Consider the following 26,302-nt stretch of genomic DNA (forward strand, 5'->3'; position numbering starts at 1 on the left):
GATGATGTGGCGTTTCCAGTAGGGTTGCTCTAAGTTTGATGAGACGGGGAAATCTGGATTGCGCCGATTGTGCTGGTAGGGGCGGGAGGAAATCACCAGTATTACCGCATGGGGGGGGGGGAATTTCTCTTCTCTGCTTTCCCCTTCTGGGGTTCGTTATCGAGTTTAAGAATTTATGAGGGGAAATCCCGCATGGACCTTTGGATTGAGCGGGATTTACCAATTTTGTGCGCGTTTCACACAATCTTGCTCTCTATTTCAAACCCTGGTTTTCAAATTAGCTGATAAATGAGCCAAAGTCAGTGGAGCTTGCATTGAAATCTAAGAAATTTGTAATAAAATCAATATACAGTAAAATCTGTAAAGTTGACCAGTCTAAGTTGACCATTTTTTTCAGGTACAGAATTATTCTTCCTATAAATCAACTTCTATAAGTTGACCGCTAAAGTAGGGCACCGCAAATTGGTCAACTGAACCAGGTTTCACTGTACATACACTTTTAACTGTGTGTAACTACAAGCATACATTTTAGTATCAAATTTCCCAGCTCTAAAAGTATTAGTGAGTTGTATTTGTTTCTTTTTTTTTTTTTTTTGCATATAACACAAGCTACTTTTGACATGAAAAAAAAAATACTTTGACCCCCTCCGGGTCATGGAAAACATTTTTACTGTAATTACAATATGCTTAGTAGTTTAGGTAAGATAATTTTTTAAAACTACTTTCATCTCGAAGTGGTTTTGTACATTTCTTCCATTATTTTATTTAACAATTTTTAAGAGTAAGTAGCAACTATAGCAAGAGACCTTTCCTTAAGAAGACAACTTACTTTCACAATAGATTTATTAACTGAATCAACTAGGCCAGTAACCACGCCAGCTTCAGTGGCTGCAAGTTCTAATGTCTGTAGTAAATCTTGCAAAGCATCTTTCATTCCATCAGCGGAGTCATCAATTTCGCAATACAAGTGTGTTGCCTGAAAATTTTGAACATTTGTACAAAACTTTTATTTGTAAAATATAAACCAGTATAGTAATATACTGACACTTTGTTTGGCTAGAATACACAATATGGCAAAAACTTTAATTAGGCAAAAGGTTTTAAATATTTTCTAAGCTGGAAAATAACATTAATAATGGTAAATAAAAAATATCCATACAGCAATTATAGAACTGTTACTTGGGGTAAAAATAATAAAGGTTGAATACTTTTATAATTTTTACCTTGAGTTTATTATTATTATTTTGGAATTACATATAGTATAAACATTTAATGCTATTGTCACTATTGTTTCTATAATGCTTAACTGCTAAGAAATTTAAAATACATACTTTAGGATTTCCTCCAGCTTCTTTTGAAGCATATATTAACTGCAAAGCACATTCGGCTACAGTCTTTGTCTGATCTAGTAACGCCATTTGTCTTTTTGAGTTGAAAGTTTTAGATGCACTGCCAATCGCATTTTGAACTAGTGGATCGAAAAATGAACTCATTTGTGTTACCTAAAAAACACATTTCTGTTAATATGAAATAATCTGTTATATAATACATATAAAAAGTGGGGGAAATATCATCATTGTGAAAATTTAATAATTATATATAGTTCAGAAGCATGAAATATAATTTCTTACTTTTTAATGATCAACTTAAGTTTTCAAACCCTATTTTAAAAAAATATTCAAGTAACTTAATATAAGCACATGGATGAAAACTAATCCTACCAAAACAAAAACCGATACAAAAAATATTTAATGTATTCAAAATTCACACACAAACATAAATATATATTTATAAATACATATAGAAATAAAAAAAAATATTAAAAAAATAAATAAAATTAAAAAAATGAATTAGTAAATACATAATAAAAGTTGTTTGACAATACCAACCATCAAAACCGTCATACAAGTTTTTCTTTTAAAAAAAAACTAGTTATACTGCAGACTGAAAATTTTACAAATGATATGTATTCCATTGTGATAATGCATATCACATTTTTTTACCCATTTATATTTTTCCCATGTTTTCTGTCATTTTAATCGTTTTTTTCCCCATTTTGTTGTTTTTTTATTTTCTTGTGCATTCCACGTTTTCCCCTTCAAATTTCGCACACTTTATGATATCAAATATGTGACTTATTCACTTTTCCCATCGTTTAGCTTTTTGACAATTTTTCAAGCGTCGATCCAATTTTTTTGCATCTTCTTGTCGGCCATTAAAATGGTGTAGCGTCCCCTTCCCTTCGTTGTTTGGGCGCCAAACGCACTCATTGGTTCCCGCGCATCGCCACGTACCCGGATCCGATCGCTCATTCGCTGATTCATTTTTTCCACCCCACTTCACTCTGCTTGCTGCTTCCAGTTCGATCGGACGTGCTTCTCGCGGCTCCGTTTTCCCTCCAATGATGGCGAAAATGATGGAATTGTGCACGGCGTCCGTTGACGGCCGTGGCCCTCCGCCTGGTGTTTGAAGACCTCAAAATGAGGTGAAAATTCCTTTTTCAATTTCTAAATGTATGTAACCAAGAAAATTAAAATTAAGCTTCACTGCAACTTGTGATAGTTGCATAGGAAATGCATCACCTGAGTGTACGATGGCGTCCGATGGCGGCACACAGAATGTACCGGAATCGAGCCCTTCATTAACGACCCTTTTTGATGATCAACATAGCTTGTGGTGACGATATGGAGCCGCAATTACCTCGATCCATTTTTAATGGTGTGATGATCTCAACATGGTCACCATGGAGATTACCAACTTGTGCGCCATTTTTTTCAACATGGCGTGGCCTGCAACTGACATCCTTGATTATGATCCATCCCTGAATTACACCCCACCATCTTCAAAGTGAACTGTCCGTCCTCCGTCCATTTTAATTTGAATATTTCACCACCATCCGAATGAACTCCCCGTTTTCTGATCTTTAACGAACTTTGCAAACTCCTGCTCCACTTTTTTTTGAACTCTTAAGTATGTCTTCCGCGCATTTGTGTTTTTTTACCAAATGAAAAATGTTTTTTTCTGGTGATCACCATGCAAAATTCCTGTCATCTTGTCTGCTCTGAAGTTTAACATGAAATAAAGAATGTACGGTAATGAATTTGTTTTTCCTGTCGTCTACACACATGCCACACGGGGTAAGTCTTTTAAAATTTTGTTCTTTGGCATTCAAGGCAGTCGTTGATCTGAGGTTATGCGCGGCTGCGATGCTTCCACTTCCACGGCCTAGAATTGTTATCTTTTTAGTTTTTGAATGACTCTTCAAAATTAATCGCGCGCATCATGACATCCATGTCATACCTTATTTTTCAAAGATAAGCACAAAAAGATATGTTTGAAACAATGCTGAAGATTCTTTACATCAGTATTTAAAAGTAATATTACATTTACAGCTATTCAATCACTTTCAATATTGGGCTGTTATTAAGATGAAATTCATCTGAATGAAAATATCATTTCCTTATATAAAAAAATAAATAAATAGAAATTTTTTTAAAAAAGAGAGAGAAATCAGTTAGAATGTTCTTTAACTTAAAAATCAAGAAAATCTTTCTACAAAAATCTCCATTCTTTGAGTGTGCTACACCAATGCTTTTTAAAGCATAATGTGGTGCACTGACACATTTCATCAAAGTTTTTTGGTGGATTAGTAACCTATACAGGTACAAGGAAATTTTAAAGGAGTATAACTAATGCCATGCATGTAATTGCTGCTGTAATTTTAACTTACTTTGTATCATATAACATTAACAGTGTTTGAGTAACAGTAAATAAAACCATTTTTACTCATAACCTCATACAATATTAATACAATATTCAAAGGGAAATATGAGATACAGGTTTGCCCAATCTATTAATAAGATATTAATTACAGCGAATTATAATTAATTAATAGTGAATTAATTAAAAGGAGCAATTTGAAGTTGAGAAGGTACATTAATATAATTTCAACATTTAATTTTTACTGGACTCAGAAGCAAGTCATTAAAAAAGGAAGCGGTTACTTCAATGCGATTTCTGAAAGTTGAACACATTCTGCTTTTGCCAACCAAAAAAAAAAAAAAAAAAGAGAAGAAAGAAAGGAATAAAGGAGCAGACAAATTATAAAAACTTTTGTATCCCTCCTTGAAAAGCAAAGGTGAACAATTTATTTTCAAAAACAATGTTAGATTTTCAGTTGAATGAACAGATTTTAAACTTATACACTTTTCTTTGCATTGACCTTTTTAAATGGAAAGAAAAATTAGAAATGTTCTTCAACTTTGTTTACAATACTTCAAGAGTCTGAATTTATAAAATATATTATAAAGACAAATATAAGAAACATGTAATCAAATTTATGATTTGTGCATTTTTATCAATGGTTTAATTGATATTTTCTAAATTTTTAGAACATCAAAAAAAAAAAAAAAAAAATAACTGAATCTATACCTAAAAATTAACAACTCAAAGTTTAAATGATCAATTCTTAGTTAAAAAGACATATTTTTAACGAAAGTAATGCTCAATCTGGAGACTGTTAGAGGACATTTGCCTCTAACTACAGTCAACTCTCGATAACTCGAAGTCCCAAGGGATTGACTAAAACATTTGAGTTATTGGTAGTTCGAGTTATGGGCAGTGGTGTTCCCATAGGGTATACTACATATACGCTGTATACTCTCAAACATTTTTTAGACATATGGCGTATACACTCAAGCTTCACAAATTTTCATATTGTGATATATTGCCACCTCAGAGCAACACTAAGATATCTAATCCCAGTCCTTCTGTTGCTCTGAGGCGACGATATTATATATATGATCACATACACAAATTGTGCGTAATGGATTACTGGGAGTATACCCTCAGAAAAATTGATGGGAACATCACTAGTTATGGGAAGTTTCCACAACAGTCTCAAGAGTTTAGGACCCGATGAAAACTTTGAGATAAAGGAATATTCGAATTATCGAGATTCAACTGTATGAGTTTCGTTAGATGTTTGAATAATTTAAATGTTTGGCATCTAAATATATGCATGCACTCCTTGTATTTGCACTCCCCCCCCCAAATTAGTTCTTGAAAGCCGATAATTAAATCTTAGGGGTAATTATTCTCTTTATTCAAATCATTAGAAGAGAATGATGTGGTTGCTATTTTTTTTTGCAACAATTTGATCATTACTGAAATTTGTTTACTCAACCAAGATATGCTACACAAACCTCACATTCCTATTCATATATACAGATGTAATTATTTATTTGTTATTTTTCAGAATCTAATTAGATACTCCCTATTTTACCTTTTAAAGCACTAAATGCTGTGCAGAATTAAATTACAAAACATTGTACAAAACTTCATTAAAGTTGTATAATTCATACCTTTAAAATTTCATTCATCAATGGTAAGCTACAAGAACAAACTTTTGCTATAATTTATATGTATATTTTTGAACAACAAAATAAATTATCCTAAGACAAATAACCCCATAAAAACTTGCATCAATTAATATTACGTTTAAAATCATAAAGGGCAAAAAAAAAAAAAATGTATATTAAGAGCCAGCTTTTGTAAGAGTCAGGCAAGTTAGATACATGCCATTTTTGATTTCACTAAAAATTTTACAGTGGTTTCTTTGAATGATTTTAGAAAATGCATATTTTTTCTTTTCTTCCAAAAAAATTTTTTTGACCCACAAAAATTCCGAAACTTGGTCCCAACTTAAGGTTTTTCTCAAATTAACGTTTTTTAATATTCAATTATCTTTGCGCATTGAGCATCAGCAAAAGTAATCGTTGAGATCACAACATGATATTTAGTACCTCAAATGAAATATATCGTAAATTTTATGACTGACCTTCAGGAGACCCTGGAAGGGGTGGCTAAACTGTGCCGAAGAAAGTGAAAATATGTCATGTTTGAGGCATCCTGGTTCAATGCACTGAGGTTCAACCATAGTTTTTGTGAGCAATTTGTGCAGTGCGAGCAATTTGTGTTTTTGCTACGAAAAAATATCAGTTTTGTCATCAAAATATGATAAAAAGTGTACTTTTTAGGGGCTTGTATCTCAGTGCACTAAGGGTCAGTATAGAACTTACTGCCTGTATTTAAAACTAGAGTATGTGTATTTTCACAATCGACAGAACAATGGGCAAATCAGTGGCATAGCTAGACCCGACTTTCGGGGGGGGGGGGGGGGGGGGGGTTACTTCTTATATATATATATATATATATATATATATATATATATCATCGCTTGGAATTTTTTCCTTTTCTTCTTTTTTTTTCTTTCTCTTCTCTCTTCTTTTTCTCTTTTTTTTGAGACTAACTTTTCGGGGGGGGGGGGGGGTTGTCCCCAAACCCCCCCCCCTTAGCTACGCCCCTGGGGCAAATTATTTTTAAGAACACAGTATGTTTTTCAAAACAGTAAAATGAACTATTTAGTTTTCAATTCAATCAACATATACGGGCTTAAACTTTCCTCAAGGGACTTCCAGATACTATTTTAAAAAATAGTATGGTCAAAAACTTACCACAAAATAGTTATAGACTTGCAAATAGACTGATTACGCTTACTCGCATACTTTATACTATAATAACTGGAAGCAAAGTGAAGAAAAAAAACTTATTATTGCGGTAAAAACGTAAGTCATTTGAAACACTTTTTTGAAGGTGTTTTAGGTACATTTTTCATTATTTTAATTAAGATAGCTTTTTTCGTTTGTACTGTACATTATAGTTCTTTGACATTCGTTGCTGTATATTATAGTGAAAAAAAATATTTTCTCTGCACTAAACTACTGTGATAGCAAACAATTACTAAGTCATATTTTATTACTTATGATAAAAGCAATGCTATGACATTATAAAACAAGGGTATAGTTGCCTAACTGACTAATGGGGCAATAAAAAAATGCAAGACAAAGTAACTTGAGTACAACTAAACTGGATGCGTCATCAACTCATATTCAATTTCCTCATCTTGAAGTGCATTTTATGAGCCTGCAAAACCATTGTCCATAGTTATGTCACTTGTTTGTGAAAAGACATACACTCTAGTTTGAAACGTAGGCATCAAATTCCATTCTAACCCTCAGTGCACTGAGATACACGACCCTAAAAAGTACATTTTTTAACATATTGTAAATAAATTTCCTGTGTTTTTATCAAGAACTGTGTTTTCATTTCAAGAAAGTGGAAGTCGCACCGAATCCGTTACAATTTGGCGCCCAACGTGGGGCGCCAAATTGTAACGGATTCGGTGCGACTTCCACTTTCTTGAAATGAAAACACAGTTCTTGATAAAAACACAGGAAATTTATTTACACTATGTACAGGAAAGATCTTCAACAACTGCTAAATTATTCATCAGCAATTAAGGAATTATCACACAACACCGTAAACTCAACGTTTACACACGTATTTACTTCCAAATACGAAAACAACACAGCGAAATGCCTTGCTATAAACAGAGCAAATACACACTCTCAGTTCGAAATCCTCAATCGAAACTCACTGTTTATCCATCGCTAACGGCTTATATATACCGAAAAGAAATCTCTCAAATATTCCAGAAAATGCTACGACGTTCTACAACTACACTTCCATTGATAAAATCAGTGAATGAAATAAGAAAAAAAAGAATAGGGGGTTGTATACTTGAGCCATATGTTAAGGGGTTGTATATTCATTACGGGAAACTATTTACAGGTTACGTTACTACAATAATTTCTATTTACAGGATTTATAACAATATTTTGATGTTCTGCTTTCACTTTGCTTCTAGCTATCATATTATAAAGTATGCGAGTAAGCATAATCAGTCTACTTGCAAGTTTATAACTCTTTTATGGTAAGTTTTTGATCATACTAGTTTTTTAAATAGTATCTGGAAGTCCTTGGAGGAAAGTTTAAACCCGGATACGTTGACTGAATTGAAAACTGAATAGTTCATTTTACTGTTTTGAAATACGCATTGTGTTCTTGAAAAAAAAATTTGCCTATAGTTCTGTCACTTGTTTGTGAAAATATACATACTCTAGTTTGAAATGCAGACATCCAGTTCTACACTGAACCTCAGTGCACTGAGATGAAGGCTTATAAAAACTGCACGTTTTAGCATTTTTCGATAAAAAAACTGCCATTTTTTGGCAGCGCAGAGGGTGAGCCATGCAACTAATGAGGGTTTGGAATAATTTATACATATTCTTACACAAATTACGTACAAAAACCATGATTGAGCCTGAATGCAGGGAGCCAAAATGCCTCAAACATGGGACGTTTTCATTTTTTTCGACAAAGTTTGGCAACCCTTGAAAGGCTGCACTGAAGGTTGGTCACAAAATTTATGATATATTTCATTTTAGGTACTAAATGTCATATTGTGAACACAGGAATTTTTTGGCTGATGCTTATTACACAGAAATAATCGAATTTTAAAAAACGCTGATTTTGGAAAAACCTCTATGTTGGGCTCCACTCTACGAATTTTTACAGGTCCCCAAAAATTTTTTTGGAGGAAAAGAAAAAATACGCATCTTCTAAAATCTTTAAAAGAATCCACCATAAAAAATTTAAGCAAAATCAAAAATGGTATATATCTGAACACCCCATTTCACCCCGGTTCTTATAAAAACTGGCTCTTAATAACATTCAGAGCCATAAGAAAACTCAGGATTAAAAAACTTGTTTGATGAAGGATATCAAAAGAAGAATAAACTTCATAATACTAAAAAATAAAAATATTACAAAGTCAATTTTAGAATTCCTTCTTTTACATTTGTTAAAATCACTACTGCACTAAAAAAATCTTAGATACTTAAATTTTTTGACATTGAAGTGGACGATGCAAGAATTACTTTTATTAACCAATTTAAAATACAAAATATTCTGATAGGGAAAAAGTCCTAAAATCCACTGTAAAGACACATACATACATTAATCAGTCAAAATGCAGTAAAAACGAAGATAGAATAACTAAATTTTTAATAGATTGAAAATTTAAAACTAAGATTTTTATCAAAATAATTCAATATGCTAATCCAGGTGAGCAGTTTAACATCCAATCGTAATATGCAGTGTGTCCTCGCTTAACCTACAAGGTCTATGTTAACTGTAGTCTTAGATGCATACTTCCAATTAGAAAAATGTTCAAAATGAGATGCTAAGTTAAAATATTGAAAGTTTGAAGCGAGAAAAAAATGTAGGGAAAATTATAAAATCTAGATTTTTACATGGGGCCAGAAAACTAAAAAAAACAATACTAATGAAAGAAATTAACATTTGTATAACCAATATTCACCAAGACATGAAACTGAAACACTGCGTTTCCTGACTAATAACACTTTACATTCATGGTTTTCAGGGACTACATAGCAGCTTAATTTTTATATACGAGGTGTGGCTATTAAATAACAAGACTGATGCTGCTACAGAAGAACCATGCATGCGCCAAATCCGAATAACCGACAACTGTGCAGCGTAAAGCCTTCTCTTTCGATTATAGCGTCTCCTGTGTTTGCAGAGAAATCAGTCTGGCAGTAACCATTGTTTATGTAAGGTGTTTGTTTCGTTTTGCCGAAAAACATGATAAGTGTAATAGTAAAGGGATGAATTATCGTGAAATTAAAACTGCTACTGAAACTTATTGTTTGTTTGTTAATTAAAAGAAGTTAATCGCTATGAATGTTTATCACGTGCCGAGTTTTTGAGTGGTTCAAACGTTTCCTAAGATGGCCAAGAAGACGTTGGAGATGATGACCGCTTGGGTCGCCCTTCCACGTCCAAAACATAGGAAAATATCAAATCGTAATATCAAATCAATCAACATTACTACCGTGAGGTGCTTGCTCATCTTCGTGAAAGAGTAAGGGGAAAACAACCTAAATTGTGGAAGAACAAGTGTGGGTGTTCCACCAAGACAATGCGCCTGACCTGGCGCCATGTGACTTATCTATTCCCCAAGGTCAAATCTACATTAAAAGGAACAGATTTCAGTCTGCTGAAGCTGTGAAAGAAAAAGCAGCAAGGGCCTTGCAGGAGCTCTCAGAACAAGACTTCCAGCTCTGTTTCGAACAGTGAAAAATTCACATGGAGAGTTGTAAGGATAGAGTAAGGGTGTATATTGAAGGTGATAAAAACTAAATATGTATAAATTTAAAACGAAATGTTTTACAGCAATAGACTTGTTATATAATAACCACACCTCGCACATATTTTTTAATTGAAGGAGATTTTGTAGTGTTTTTACCTATCAAAGTTCCTAATATACTTTGGCAAGCAATTAGTTGTATAAAAATTTAAAGGTATAAATATGTAGTTTTTTTGCTTCAATAATTATGATAATCTGTATTCTTCTGGTATGGCAATATATTCCTATTCATTTTCCGCACAATCCCTCAGAATTATGAACTTGAACATCCTTTTGAATTTTAATCAAAAGATGGTGTAAATGCTTTGATTTTTTTTCTTAAATTATTTTTGAATGCTTGTGACATTCTAAAATTTCACTTTAGGGATCTGGGGCCCGTATAAAAAGATAGAGGCCATTTTTTTTCACTAAATATTTTTAAACGCTTCTAACTTGCAATATCTTAACTCTACCTAATTTTGACCATTATTGCAATTGAAAGTATGGATCAAGGTCTAACAGTTTAGAAAAATAGAGATTTCGCAGGCTAAACAGGGACATTCTGTATATATTAAGGCATGCTGCATACTTAGCATTTAATCTAAAATTTAATCTTGAAAAAGAAATCAACTTATTTATTAAAAATGTTATACTTTTCAACTGAAATTTTCATTAAACTAATAATAGCCTAAGTTCAATAAATGTCACTTAAAAACTTTAGAAAAGGGAACAGAAATGTTTTTATCATTAATTCACACAACATTCAAGCAAAACTTTTTACTGAAAAAAAAAAACTCACCAAATGACCCAATTTCTCTGCTTCACTTTTAGCTGCAATTCTAACTGGGTCTATTCTGTCTAAAATTTCAGAAGCACTTGTTTCCATTTGTTCTTGATAACCCTGAAAATTGAAGGAACATCTTGACAAAAGCAAAACTAATATTTAAAACTTAAAACTGAATAATTGAAGTTTATTTGATTGCTTTGTATAAAAATTGTAGTTTATAAATTTTATTCAGAAAATAAAACAACTATCACAAAACAACAAAAGCTCTAATTTCATCTAGCAATACAAATATGGTGAATACCTTTAAGCTATAATCAGTCCTGGGAGCCAGATTCTGACTAATAGTACTTAATGATGCTCGATCTAATTCATTGATGCAGGCGCTCAATTTTTCTATGGCAGCATCACATTCCTTTTGCCCAGGTGCTTTCACTCTGCAACAACATGTTTATGTTAAGAGGACTTTTCAAAAAACTTTCCCTATAGAAATGTTTGATGCAAAGAAAATAATACTTGTTTCTCATGATAGTATTCATTTCCACTGAATGTTACAGATCTGAAGTCTATACAGTTGGGGATGCCTCATTGGAAAATCAGGGAAAACTTACATTTTCAATTCTTAAACTTTTTTTTTCTCACAGCTCTTCACATAAACTCAGGTTTTATAAAAATTATTACACATGTTTAGAATGTATATAGATCATAGTTATTGCTTGATAAAATGTTATTTCTTAATACACTACATTATTCAGTAAGATGTCAGTACGGACTGCAAGCAGCCACCTGATGAGAGTAAAATAAAAAACAAGTGGACGTACCAAAAACGGAAAATAACAAAATAAAATTTCTTCATCTCTGAGTAGCATTTGTAACCAATATACAAATACAAAAGTGACGACCAGCAACAGGCACTGGGCCCAGCTAGACTGGTCCTAGTCAATTTACAATCCCCAGTGAAGATCAATGGTCCTCATAAAACTATCTACTCCCTTGCTCATTACCACCTCTTCTAGTAAACTGTTCCAAGGTTCCACTACCCTGCTAAAATAATAATTTTTCCTAACATCCATATTAGCCTGAGATTTAAATAGCTTAAAACAATGACCCCTTGTCCTGTTTTCAGTGCTAAACTTCAGCCCCGTAACATCTTTCATTTTAATAAATTTAAACAACTGAATCATGTCCCCTCGGTCTCTTCTTTGCTCAAGACTGTACATTTTTAGCCTTCTAAGCCTGGAATCATAGTCTAAGTGAGAAAGTCCATTTATTAGCCTTGTAGCCCGCCTTCGAACCCTTTCCAATACATTAATATCTTTCTTAAGATAAGGAGACCAAAACTGAACAGCATTTGAAATAGATCTATTGATAAACCCTAGCATCTTATTGGCCTTGTTACTAGCAATGCTGCACTGTTGGCTAAACTTTAAATCCTGACTTATTAGAACCCCCAGATCAGTAACTTTGTCTGCCTGACTAATGACTGAACCTTGCAAATAATAACTTGTACACTTATTTCCATGCCCTAAATGTAGCACTTGACATTTCCCAACATTAACAGCCATACCCCATTTATCAGCCCACTCCGTAATATGATCTAGATCCTCTTGCAGCTGTTTTGCTTGTTCTTCATTTTCTACAGTCCCCATAACTTTGACATCATCAGCAAAACAATTCATGTTCCCAGAAATATTTTTGTGAATATCGTTCATAAAAACAATGAACAAAACAGGCCCTAACACTGATCCTTGAGGAACTCCACTTAAAACCTCACTCCAATTAGAATAATTTCCCCTTACAACTACCTTTGTTTCCTTCCATAGAAAAAAAAAAACATTTTCATACTCGTGATGTCCCTGGATTCAGTGCAAGGGATTTGAAGACCATATAAAAAGTTAGTATCACTTTTTTTTTTACTGCTAAATTTTAGTATCCTTACTCTGCATTTCATTTTGATCATTTTTGCAATAGGAAATATGCATTAGCACTAATGTTTGCAAAAATAGAGGTATTGCAGGATGCGTGTTTATATGTATTTACAAGGTAAAAATAATCAAGCATGAGAAATATAATTAGGGGTTAGATCTAGCTACTTAAGAAAGATTTGAGTTTGCAAGAACATAATACTAACTTAATTGATGATACCAGTCTCTTAATGGCGTCCGAGATATTTGTACTATGGTTTGCTAAAGTCTGCCATGATGGAGGATCTTTTGGATTAACTGCTAGAGATTTAGCAGACTGCAACATATTGCAAGAGCCATCTATTATACTTTTACCAGCTGAAGTAATTGGTTCTTGGGCAGCTCTTGCCTAAAATGAGAAAAACCATATTTTAAATAGCTGCAAAATAAGCTCTGATCATTTTGACATCTACAACGTCCCTTTAAAACAAATGCATAATTGTGTATCAACTTTTGATAGAATATTTGCAGCAATTGTTATTTGTTCTAATTCAGTTACTAGCTTTTATAAAATTGCACATTAATTTAAAAAAAAGAAAATCAAATGTGATACAGTTAATGAAAAAATAAGGATAGAAAGATTTAAATGCAAAATTAAAGATTGAGCATTTTCACATGAAACACAATGTGAAATTATAGCTGTTGAATAATGAAGGCCATTTTTTATATAAATATTCAAGTAAAAGGAATTTCTTTTTGCGGTTGACTGTTTTTATCTTATTATTAATATTTGGATTCTTGAAAAATATCAAAAAGCTTATCAATGATGTGTAGCATACCAAGACTTCACATGAACAATAACAATTTAAAAAAGGTTAGTGGCATAATCATCATAAGCTTAAAAGAAATTCATGATCAAAAGTTTAACAATAAGATATTTAATAATTTTTTTATTGTGTGAAATAAAAGCTAATAGTACCTTCGGACTTATCTTGGCTGGTATGCTTGCAAAATCAGGAGAACTAGCAAATGTTGTAAGATTGTCAACAGCTTCAATTAGAGGTCTAACAGCAGCAGAAATATTTTGTCTATTTTTGTCTGTTGGTTCTTGATCAATAGCCTACAATAAATTTTGTTAGTACAAAATTATTTCCAGAAAATGAGTATTTTTACACAATGCAAAATAATTAAATGTGAACTAATTCACAAAACACGAAGCATAGAACTAAATTACTATGCTATTGAAATTCTTAATAGATATACTTCTACAGTAAATAGCTTGATGCAACAAGGCCTACTAAAGTTCTGGTGCCAATAAATACAATCAATCAGCTTAATACATTATTTTACGATAAATTTCATGGGGGAGGGGGGGGGGAGAAAAAGGCCAAACAAGTTAGCACTAGCAGCCCTGATACAGGGACTAGGATAATTAGTGCTTAAGAATAAATTTTTTAGAAAAAAAAATCCCCCCCCCCCCCAAAAAAAAGTCATTTTGTAATTGTTGTTCAAAATGTAACTTGCATTTCCAACACAATTTTAACATTTTTGAGAAAGTGAATACAGTCAAAACATCTGTGCTATTTTCCCCCTTAAATTATTCATAACTCTAATTTTTTGAAAGCATTGTAAGATTGCTTAATGTTTTTTTTTTTTCTTCTTTTTACTAAAACAAAAGCAGGTATTAAACACACAACCTTTGGTATAAAAACTGTTTCCTTTAATCACAAAACCAAAAAGAATTGCTCATAGAATGGAATGCTCATGATGCTAAGTAAAAGATAGTTTGTGAGTGCTTCTATTTTGTAGACAAAATGTACCAAACGAATTGTATTAAAATATTGTGGAATAGATAATAAGGGATTTAAGCAACATTTCCTTTAACTTCTCTCTTAAATGAATTTACATACAAATTTCTCATACCTTATGAATAAAAATAATTTATAAAATAAATCAATTAACAAAATGAACAACCTTAATAGTTCTTCAAATAAATAATTACTTGCAATCTATTTAATATATAAAGAGGTTTTTTTTTTTCCTTTGGCATATTGTAAAATGAAGGTACTTTTCCTTTTACTGCAACAAAAGCTGACACTAATTATTTAATCAATTAAAAACAGGAAATACTATAATTTATATTTTTAAGTTGGTACCAATTAAGAATTCCAACCTAATTTCAAATAATGGAGCTTCTGTGCTTTTATTTACGAAACTAGTTATTATCAGCATTAGCTCTAATGTTTTAAAATAATTCCAAAAAAAAAAACAATACATGAAAGAGTAACATAAGTAAAACAGAAGAAATTACTTTTATTTCTATGACCAGTTTTGCTGTAGCATTTGCAACATCTTTAGCAGACTGAACAAAATGACGCTTAGCAACAGGATTTGAAGTTTTTGAGGAAGCAACTCTACAAGAATTACATAGGGCCGATGTGTGTTTGGCAATTACTGTGGCAATGGAAAGTATCTGAAAGAAAACATTTTGTTTCAGGTATAATAAATAAATAGTTTTAATGAAAAAGCAAAAAAAAAAAAAAAAATCTTTTTTTTAATTGAAGGTTTTCATAATTTTTTTCATAGAATTTGAAAAAAAATCAAAGTAGGTTTTGATACAAGGGTAAAGAAGAAAAGTATTATTCATTGAGTTTCAAACTCTGAGCCAATTCAAAAAGAGTAATACATCACTGCTATTAATGTATACATTAACAGCTACAATAGAGCCCCTGTGATAATGGAAGCTGACATTACCTTGACTTTCTGAAAGTTTGGATAGTCTGAAGTTCTTTGTAATTCTTTGAAATTTTGCCTTATTTGCAGTGGTGGCTCGTGGAAGGGGCCAGAGGGGGCCTGGGCCCTCTACTTTTTTGAGAAAATAATTTATAACTTTTTATTCATTTTCCCTTTTTTGTGTGTGTGCTTGAAATTAAAAAAAAATGTATTGTACCATAATGTTCTTTTTACATGATTAAGGCTATGTAAATAAACACCATAACAGTAAAAAAAAGAAGCCTTCATTTGCATAAGATTTGATCGTTTGTTCCTTTCTTGACTCTTTGTCTTCAAGGAGTACTATAATGACAATTTGGAGAAGAAATTAAAATTTTTTTATACATATTTTTTAGTTTTGAATATCCATTAACAGTTATTACTTCTTCAAGTTTTTAATTTAGTAGCTAAAATTGCGTATGCTAAATCAAAATGTATCTGAAAAACACAATAGGGCAGAAGAGATTTTAATTCGAAAAAAAATAATGATGTTAGGGTAAATCTCAATTTCTTTTAAAAAGAAATCTTTGAACTAAAAATGTTCAATAGTTACAGCTAATTGGTCAGCTAGTTGTCCCCCCCCCTCCCTGCTTTTGTCCAAAAGTATTACGGAACATCTCAAGTTTCATTTGAAGATCTTCAATTTTGCAAAATTTCCAGGGAAAGTCTCTGAATACCTTACAGCATCGCTTAAAATTGCGTTTTTGAAGCTTCGATTCCGAAAGATTGCTGTCCCTTATGTTACCAAATATGGTCCTACAATAGCGTTTTTAAGACTTCATTTTCAGAAAATGTTCGAGCAAAGGTCCCTGAACCGCCCTCCTTTAATATTATCAAAAAAGAGGTTTTTTAAACAGTCACTTATGAAACATTTAAGTAGAATAGTCTCTGAACCCCTCCTCATAATATCATAGAATATTGTGCTTAAGCTTTTAGGACTTCAATTTCGAAAAAAAAAATAAAAATACGAGAGAGAGCTCCAAAATCTCTTCCCCTAAAAATCTGCAAAGTTTGTATAATTGCGTTTTTGGAACTGCAATTTCAAAAAATTGGACGGGGGAGGAATTTATTTCTATTTATTTTTCAAAAAAAGAAAAAAAAAAACGATCGAGGAGAGTCCCAGAGCTCCATCCCTTACCCTAACGTCAATAAATATGGCCTATAGAAACCTTTTAAGGCTTCAACTTCTACAAATTTCCGCAGAGTCCCCTGTACCGTTCTTTCCACATACATTACCAAAGACCATCTAAAGTTGCGTTTTTGAATCTACAAGTTTTAAAATTGAGAGATTTGGTGATGAGTAAATCAGATCAATCAAATTGATAAGATTTTTTTCCTACTATGCTCCCCCCCCCCCCTTTAAATTATTTTCTAGTTGCACCACTGTTGTATGTTGTGTTGTATGTACGTGTGTGCATATATCGTTAAAAGATTATTTTTTTATTCAAAAAATGTCTTCTCATTGTTACACAGAAATTACTTGTTTTAAATAACTGCTCAAACTCATGTAGTTTTAAAGAAAATGTGACAAGTTCTTGAAGAAGGTAAAAAGAGTTCGTTTTTTTCTTTCTTTGTTTGGATAAAAATTCCGAATCTCACCCACTTCGCCGGCAGATTCTTATGCAGAAGGGTACACCCGCACGTAAATCACTAAGAATCTTTTTACCATGTTTTTAACGTATTTATTTTTAGTTTCTTTTTAAATTTAGCTTATCTATTTTTATTTTATTTATTTCAAAGTGAATGCTGAGATGTATTTTCATTTTTGTTAAAGTTAATTTATAATTTTTACATATTTCTCTAATCACAATATATTTGCACTTTTGTAATTTGGTCTTGTTTAAAATAAAATAAATTGCACTCTTTCAAAATAATTAGTTATTAAAAGATTAAAAATAACATTACTATTAAAAATATTAGATTAATATTTAGATACGATATATTTAGACTGCTTTTTAAAATTTATTTATTTTGAAAAGCAAGGGGGTGAAAGTGCCCAGTAAGTAAAATATCTTGCTTCAGTATTGCATAAAGATTGACATGCAAGAAAAATCATCTTGCATTAATGTTGCCTCAGTATTGTTATGTTACTCCATTTATGCTGTCAGCAGGCTGCCACAATATTGACTGACAAAGTGTATGCAACATAATATCAGGAAAATATCAAGGTAGGCTGCTTTTGTAATATTGCATACGTATTGATATGACAGGATAATATCAAGATGTTGTCATGACAGCATGAAATCAAGGTCTATGCAAGATGGTCTTGCTTTTGTAATATTGCATACGTATTGATATAACAGGATAATATCAAGATGTTGTCATGACAGCATGAAATTAAGGTCTAGGCAAGATGATCTTGCTTTTGTAATATTGCATACGTATTGATATGACAGGAAAATGTCAGGATACATTGACATGACAGTATGAAATCAGCATGTTTGCAAGGTGTTTTATACATTTTTTATTTGCATTATTTTCACTTGAAACTCGAGAATTAAATTTCATTCTTTAATTATTTCTGTTATTCTTCAAGATAGTTTTCTAGCCTAAGAATATTTTCTTAAAGCTGACATCTGATCGGAAATTCATATAAAGGTACTAATAGTACTCGCAATTTAATTAAAAAAATTAAAGTTTCTTCGTTTTGCGTAATACTTGACTTATTTTTAAAATTCATGCTTCCAATTATATTATAAAGACACAAAATGCTTAGTTAGAAATAATTGTGGAAGTTTTATAGCACATTTAAGAGTAAAGATAGCAAAATAATAAATAAATAAGTACAATAAAATACATTTCCAAATGGATGTCAGCATTGAAAATATCCCATGGACAAAACATATGAATTTATCTTAAAGAATAACATAAATAACCATTGAATAAAATTAATCTTACTCATGAGATTGAAGTGGTAATACGAAATTCTGGGATTCATGTCCTTTGTTTCAAAGTCTAAGGACGAAAAAAGTTATTTTCGACCATTTCTAACATTGATCGCACATCGTCTGCGATATGACTTGTTTAGTACTATATTAATAAACAAATGCAGTTATCAGACATTCATAAGTTATTCCTAAAACAATACTATTCCACACTTACAACTAAGCAACCAACTTAACGAAGCCTAAAAAATGCAACGCCACGTGCAGCTCCTCTGAATCGACTGAATCGAAGTAGGAAGATGTGCTAGCAATGCGAGGGACGCTGGGGAGAAAGAACTGTGCGCATGCGCAAGTATCAACGAAGGTCCACCTGTTCTATTGTGTACTAATTACCTTGACAGTGACAACATGTATGCAATGTTGTTATTGTAAGGTAATATCAATATTGATATTTTAAGATGAATGCAATGTTGCATACGTGTTATTGTAATATTGCTTTTTAATCTTTATGCAAGCTTTATGCAGTATGAAACACGTCAATATTGACGCCGTCAGTATAATATCAAGATCTGTCAAGGTTGATGCAAGAAATTTTGCTAGTGGAGTGCCTTCCTTGCAGTCCCTTACCAGTGCTGCAGCACCAGAAAGCATACTGGACATAAACTTGAGATTAATAATTTTCGTGATATATTTTGTAGCTTTTCCCATCTTTTTTTATAGCTTATTAACTAAATTTTATTTTTGAGTCAGGGGGAGAAAGTGCACCATCCTGCTGGCACTAATGGCCAAAAACGTGAGATTAATATATCTCGTGATTTACTTTTAATTTTATTAATTTTACACAAAAAAATAATTTAAGAAAATTTTAATATTAAAACATAATTATTCATACAATTTATGTGTATAAAAAAGATCACACCTACATACCTGTGGCTGATTGCAGGCAGAGCTTACTAATTGCTGACAAGACGATTGAATAGCTTGATTGGCTCGAGCAAACTGAGCAACATCCACAAGTCCCACTTTTCCAGTAACAGTTGAAGGATCTGAAACACCTACGAGGTAGGCTGCCTAAAAGGAGAAAGAAAAATCTTGTTATTTTTACAAAAGTATCAATTTAAAAGTGTTCTGCTGTAAAGTATACAATGACAGATTCACTATTTATGCAGTTAAACAAGAAGTTCCATCTAGAACTAAACAAGCCTACTTTCCTGTATACCCATATCCAGGGGCGGACTGGCCAGGTCGGCTAGTCGGGGATCCCCGACTGAGCCCACCGCTAAGTGGGCCACTTCAAGCAATTTTTTTATTGAACTTAATACATTTAAATTTGCACCAAACATTTTTTAAAGTGTCATTAAAAAAAACATGTAATTCGTTTACTCTATGTGAAAAAAGCGTTTGGAAACAGGTTTTTTTTCCTTCCTAGTCCAATAAGCAAGGACCAAAGTAAATGGCCGAAGTTCACATTTGCAAATGCTTTCTTCTCTTATCAACTTTCTCTCGCCGTGACTCTCACATTGAGAAACGGGAGGGGGCCAGAGAAATTGGGGTCAGGCGCGGCCTGAAAATGGGCCAGGGATGAAAAAAGAACATGAAAAACTTATATTTGTATATGTATTAACAGAAAATGAAGACAGCTGCACCATTAGACAAAGTGGCCCTGGCCCTGGTATAAATGTGTGGGTCATGCTTTGGGGTGTTGCTACATGAGCACGAGCAGTTGCATGCACGGGGGGGGGGGGGGGGGGTCCCTGTTCTGAGCCTGAAGGAGATCCGAGATTTTTTAAATGAGTGATGAAATATATGTAGGGACGTAGGGGTAAGCAAGATAGAGGGGCGGGGGCGTAAAAGTCATTTGTGACGTGCCCCAAAATTTCTATACACACCCCTGGTATTCACTGGTTGTGACAGATTCAACTAAATTCTGTCCAGTAGGCAAGGTATTTCATTGATCTATTGTAAATTATAGCTATACGAGTTTTTTCATCTCCGAACTGCATACGGGAAAGCAAGTCAGGACTATGATAAACTGAATCTGAAACAGGACAAAATTTCGAGTTAGAAGAGAGAGTTCCTGAATACAGACGGATTTAGGACTGAGTTCTGGGGGGCTGGGAAGGGCAAGGTTTCCTATTCTTTCTTTCTTTTCTCTTCTTTTTTTTTGAGCTACATTAGTTGTAATCTTGGCCAGATTTATACTTAACGAGGTACCTAAGGTATTTTAAATTTGAGGTCCCTTTCTAGTCCTAAAGACACCAACGATACTAGTCTTAAGTCTACAACTGAGTACTTTGATGCCAGAACCAGTTCAGTCCAAACTTTTTTAATTCATTTTTACGTGTGGCCGATAGTATAGAAGTTCCGATTGGGGCAACCACAGGACACAAAAGTAAGATCAGACCTCTGCTTTCTAGTAAATAATGTGGAAAAGATATTAACCTTTCTACCGGACACTGATGTTATTTGCTGGTCTTACCAAAAATGAGCGAGTCTGGATTTACCTGGTTCATTGTTTTTGCATCAAGGCCCTCAATTGTGTTTTTCAGATTTAAATATCAAAAAATTGCTAGACAAAGTCTTTGAACCTTCGCCATTCCCTTAAAGTCACTAAAGATAGCTTAAAATTTCACTTATAGAAATTTGATTGGGAGAGCCTCGTAACCCTTTTTTCTGCACTATAGTTTAAAAGATTTCAGTTCCAGAAAAAAATGCCCAGGGGGATCCAATATATAGTATTTGAAATAATAACAATAATTATCCTGCTAATTCTCGACATTAATATTTTTTACGGAATTTTGAAAGCATAAACGAAAACAATCAAAAACCTTACTAACCATTTATTTTGCATATTTTTACGATAGAATTTTTAGCAAATTTCAAGATGCAATCATGTTTTATTATTAATTATCTTTATTATAGAGTCTTTTAATAATAACTAACCACAAGTAAGACACCTGACATCCTGTATATTTTTTGTTACGGTTACCAAGCTGTTATTCAAGTTGTTGACATTTTTTGTAATTTAATTCATCTGTAAAGCAAGTTTGTAGTGATGGGAACTAAATTTTGTAGTTTTTAAATTTCTCATATTTTAATTCAATTTTACTTATATATGTATGCATTAAGAATTTCACCTCGTTTTATAGTAATATTCAAATAGTCCACTGACAAACTTTACAAGGTCACAAACATATATGTGCATTTATTTTCAAGCTATATTTACACAAAATATTAGGGTTCAGACCTTGGAGGGAGCAAAATCAGTAGCATAAGTTTTAAGTCCTATCAAAACTGATGCGCCCGTCTACCAAACCGACAAGGAGCCTTGGCTCTCGGCAGCCCTGTTGGTTACAAGCATTGATGTAATGAAAGTTTAAAATGTATCATAAAGATAAATTAAACAAAAGCGTTACAACTCATGATGAATAAATTTATTACACAATATAAAAAACTAATTAAAAGTGCTTGAGAATACACCCTATGTGTGCAATGCATTTATTTCCTGTAATGTGCTTTACTTGTGTAATCCAAGCAGATTGATAAATATTGAATTATGTTTTTGAAAGGAACTTATATTTTCTCAATCTCATGATGTATTCTTTCTAATACTAACACTCTGACAGCAAGGAAGCAGATACAGTGGAACCTCAAAAATCCAAGCTAATTGAGGCTGAGCCCTGTTTGGATTCTGAAAATTATGGATTTATATAATGGCCTATTTGATCTTGTTATTGGCGCAATAGGGATCTGGAAGTCTGTTTTAAGTCAATGACAAAGCAACTTTACCCCTGATAAAGCATGAAAGCTTAATACATCATCTACATTATAGTAGCAGGCAGTGGTGTTCCCATAGGGTATACTCCATATACACCGTATACTCTCAAATTTTTTTAGACACATAGCGTATACCCTCAAGCTTCATAAATTTTCATATTATGACATTCTATGTATATGATCACATACACAAATTGTGCGTAACGGATTACTGGGAATATACCCTCAGAAAAATGGATGGGAACATCACTGGTTGCAGGAATAAGGTAATAAGTATATACAATATAAAGACCTACGAAGCAGCATCAAGCCAATTCAGTTCTTTACGGCAATAAAAGATTATTGAATTCAGTTCACATAAAAGGTACTGAGCTGTATTATACATCCTTTCACAATGTGTGCTAAAAATAGCTGTCAATTTGTTAAATTCGAATTGAATTTCTTCTTTTTTTTTCCAAATCAAATTTTAGGTTCCACTATTTAATTCACACATGTCCAATTTCTCAAAAAGTTTCATTTTTCTCAGAATTTTTAGAATCCCCCCCCCCCCGCCCATAAGGAAATAGAAATATTCCTTCACAAATTAGCACCCCTTCAACATTTTTAGATATTTTAATCACTCACTAAAGCAACAAAGGCTTGCAAGTTGAGATATACAACACACTTGTACAGCTTATAGAGAAATAATTGAACTGATATGAAAGCGTGGTAGGTTATTTAATTCTGAACAACTCTAGAATATATCAACAAGTATTCTGTATGAATATATAGTCTGCCATCTCAAAATAATGAACCAAGCAGGAAACAAATAAGAGTTCAATATTTTAAGACTGAAGATAAGTCCCACTAAAACTTTCTATTAAGTTTACATACTATATTATGAACAACAAACAATTACATAAATTTCAAGTATTTACGTAATTGTTAATGTAATTTCCAACTTAAAGCAACTTGGAAATAATTTCTCATTAAAAAAAAGAAATTTCCAAATGAAGTAAAATATTCATACGAAATACTAAGTAATAAAAAATACACCGCTAGGTCAATTGTTCCATCCGAGGACTGCAGTTTCATGCAGTGCAGCAATACACTGAAATTATTAATAATATAAAAAAAAAATACCTGAGCAGAAGCTTCAATAAGTCCACAAACAGCACCAGATACATCATTAACCGCTTCAGCAAAATTTTCATGCTCATTCTTTTTAGCAGAATTAGCTATTCCAGTCATGGCATCTCCCAAATTCTGAGAATAAAAATATAATCAGTTATTTAAAACTTGCTTTAAGTCAATTTGAATTAATCAAATCAATTAAACACATTATACTACCTTTGAATTTTCAGTGACAGCGTCAAGGCAATCATAATAACTCAAATCATTGATAGGTTCATTTGGATTATCCAATATTGGTCTCATACTCTAAATCAAATAAAAAACACAAAGCATTAATAAATCAGCAACAATTCTTGAAGTAACACTCATACAACTGGCAGTTAAAAAATGGTAGTTGACGCATGCAACAGCATTACTAGGTGATATGGCCACTATAGATAACTCATATGTAGTCGAGTGTCTACAAAAATATGTGTCGTAATTAGCCATTATGGTTTCATTTTATTCATTCTTTGCTTAAGAGGGTTTCATCATATTTTATACTATGCAATTCACTTTCAAAATTGTGCATATCACACACTTACTTGATGTTAAAAACCCATTTTATTAAAACATTTGATTTTATCAATACGTGAAGTAAGGGGGTTTTGAACACCTTGGCTTATTTTATTTTCTGAATTCTTGTACTTTGAATTCTGTAAGTATACAAGCAAACCTAGTCATGGCCTCATTCTCTTTACTTTATTTAGTTGGTTATTTATTTTTATAACATAAGCTAAAATTGTCCTGCATGGGCTCCCATATGTAAAATCGTAAGGGGGGGGGGGGGCTCAGATATTTTAACCATGGTTTGGCAGGATATTTTCCTCATGGAAGCACATTTCAGGACAGATTAGAGTCATTAAAATTTGACATTTTTAATTACTTATTCATTAATGGCTGGAGAACAAATGTTTTTACATTTTTGCAAAGAAAAAAGTACTAAAAGCAAGGAAGTTCTAATTTCTAAGGGGGGCTTGAGTCCCCCCCTTACCCACCTATATAGGTGCCCTTTCTGTCCTGACTACTTCTTTTAAAGGAGACAATTTTTTTAAACATTGATGCAATGATACACAAAACATCCAATTTAGTTGGCAGTTTTTTTTTTTTTTAATTTGCTTTTTGAAAATGATTTAAATAGCTGTATTTTATATAAATTATAACTCATCGAATAACAGTTGTATTCCTTATCACTTTGTTAATTTCAACGTTATGCATTGTTCAATACAAAAAATTAGCAATTTATAAACATCAATTTAAATGTTTATTATTATTTTTTTTAACTTTCTATTTTTATTACATTTTATTTAAAAAAAACTTTGCTGCTAAATTATGAATCAGGTCTACATACAGAAATGTATATTGCTAAGTGCACAAGGGCAAAGGGTACTTGGTAAGTTGTACTTGGGGATTGTGGTAAACTGAAAATGTGTGTAAATTAAATCAGAACTAAAAAAAATAAATGAAGAGAGACAAGCAAAGACTTGAAAAAGGGAAAACAAATGGCTTGAGGAGGAAAGGGAGGAGGTTGAAAATTGACACACCAGTAAATTTAACCTAACTAGGAATACCATTTTCTAATATACTCATTTAAACAAACCAAAACAGTTTACCTGTATATTTCTAATAGCATTATCACATTCTTTTTGACCAGGGGATGCATAAGTGCAGATATTGATCAAATTATTAATACTCTCAGTGACAGATCTGAAAAATTAAAAAAAAAAATAAAGTTTGAAATTTTTGACAAAATCACACTCAAGGTAAGAATGAAGACTTTCACGGACGGTGTCAATAATGTTGTAAGATTCCGGGCTGTTGTGCTGTGGTCAACTGCACAACACTGCTGGCGATCTGAGTGTATTTACTCCATGGAGTAACAACACTCAGACCACGGCTCAACAGCCCGGAATCTTACAACAATATTCACACCCAATATGTTTCAAAAACAAATACAGTAACCAAATACTTGAAGACTAATGTTTGATATCACTACATGTTTTCAATCAAAAATCTGGTCCCTGCAAATGTCCCTTCAATTATTTTTAATTTAACTCTCCAATGGTTTTGAACGTCTTATCACACCATAGGGAGCATGTTTCAAAAGCATTTCACATATTTTTTTGATGCTAAATATTAGTTGTCAGATAGTCCGAGGTACAGGGCCATAGCTAGGTATTGATATAAGGCAGGGCACTTGACTTACATGGTAGGTTGCTCCAAAAAAAAAAAGGCGTAGAATTTCATGCATCGTACCCATGGCATCGGACCGTCAGATGGTTTAAGATTTGTAGTTACATGAAATTGAGAGTAAAATTTATTTAAAACCATTAGCAGTGTTTTATATATTAAGCTCATGCAAATTAATAATATTTGGCTACATATTTACTTTATATTATTCAGTTTACTTTATAAAATTCATGAAATTAATGCAAGTTGAGAAATTAAATTCAGTTGAAAATGCAATAAAGAGCTTTCATACGGATTTGAAGAGGTATCTCACTGCTTAGTTACCTGAACCTGCATCTTCTTGACTAATAATAAAGCTGAAAATCTAGATCTCTGATATGCGCATAGCGCCTAGACCGTTTGGCGGATTTTCATGAAATTTTCAATATTAGTTTTCATGAAATCAATATCAGTTTGTAGCATAGGGGTGAGCACTTAAAAGTGATTTTTTGAAAATTTGAGTTTGTTCTTTCTCTACGATTTTATTTTTACTACCATTGGTGGATTTAATTCCTCTGCACTGAGCGAATTACCATACCATGGACGAGTAAATTAGCATAACATGGACGAGCAAATTACCATAAGCTGCACCAGCAAATTAACATAGCATATTGATGAGAAATTCATCATCCATTATTTAAAAATATCCAGGCAACCAAATGACCTTTTAGTTTTCTACTACGGGCAG

At 32.5% G+C, this 26,302-nt stretch overlaps 1 protein-coding gene across 3 annotated transcripts in view; it reads right to left on the reverse strand.

Moving 5' to 3' along the window:
• LOC129235307 (talin-2-like) overlaps positions 1–26,302 on the reverse strand; it is a 249,247-nt gene that overhangs the window by 40,811 nt on the left and 182,134 nt on the right. For all 3 annotated transcript variants that reach the window (XM_054869037.1, XM_054869038.1, XM_054869039.1), the window contains exons 35-45: positions 24,999–25,092; positions 23,563–23,652; positions 23,356–23,478; positions 19,384–19,527; positions 15,111–15,272; positions 13,779–13,919; positions 13,027–13,208; positions 11,200–11,332; positions 10,911–11,012; positions 1,332–1,502; positions 830–976 (exon numbers count right to left, since the gene is read on the reverse strand). In XM_054869037.1, coding sequence (XP_054725012.1) covers positions 830–976; positions 1,332–1,502; positions 10,911–11,012; positions 11,200–11,332; positions 13,027–13,208; positions 13,779–13,919; positions 15,111–15,272; positions 19,384–19,527; positions 23,356–23,478; positions 23,563–23,652; positions 24,999–25,092 — 1,489 coding nt within the window. The remainder of the gene's footprint in view (positions 1–829; positions 977–1,331; positions 1,503–10,910; positions 11,013–11,199; positions 11,333–13,026; positions 13,209–13,778; positions 13,920–15,110; positions 15,273–19,383; positions 19,528–23,355; positions 23,479–23,562; positions 23,653–24,998; positions 25,093–26,302) is intronic.

The sequence above is a fragment of the Uloborus diversus genome, chromosome 2, assembly GCF_026930045.1.
Source record: "Uloborus diversus isolate 005 chromosome 2, Udiv.v.3.1, whole genome shotgun sequence".
Lineage (NCBI taxonomy): Eukaryota > Metazoa > Arthropoda > Arachnida > Araneae > Uloboridae > Uloborus > Uloborus diversus.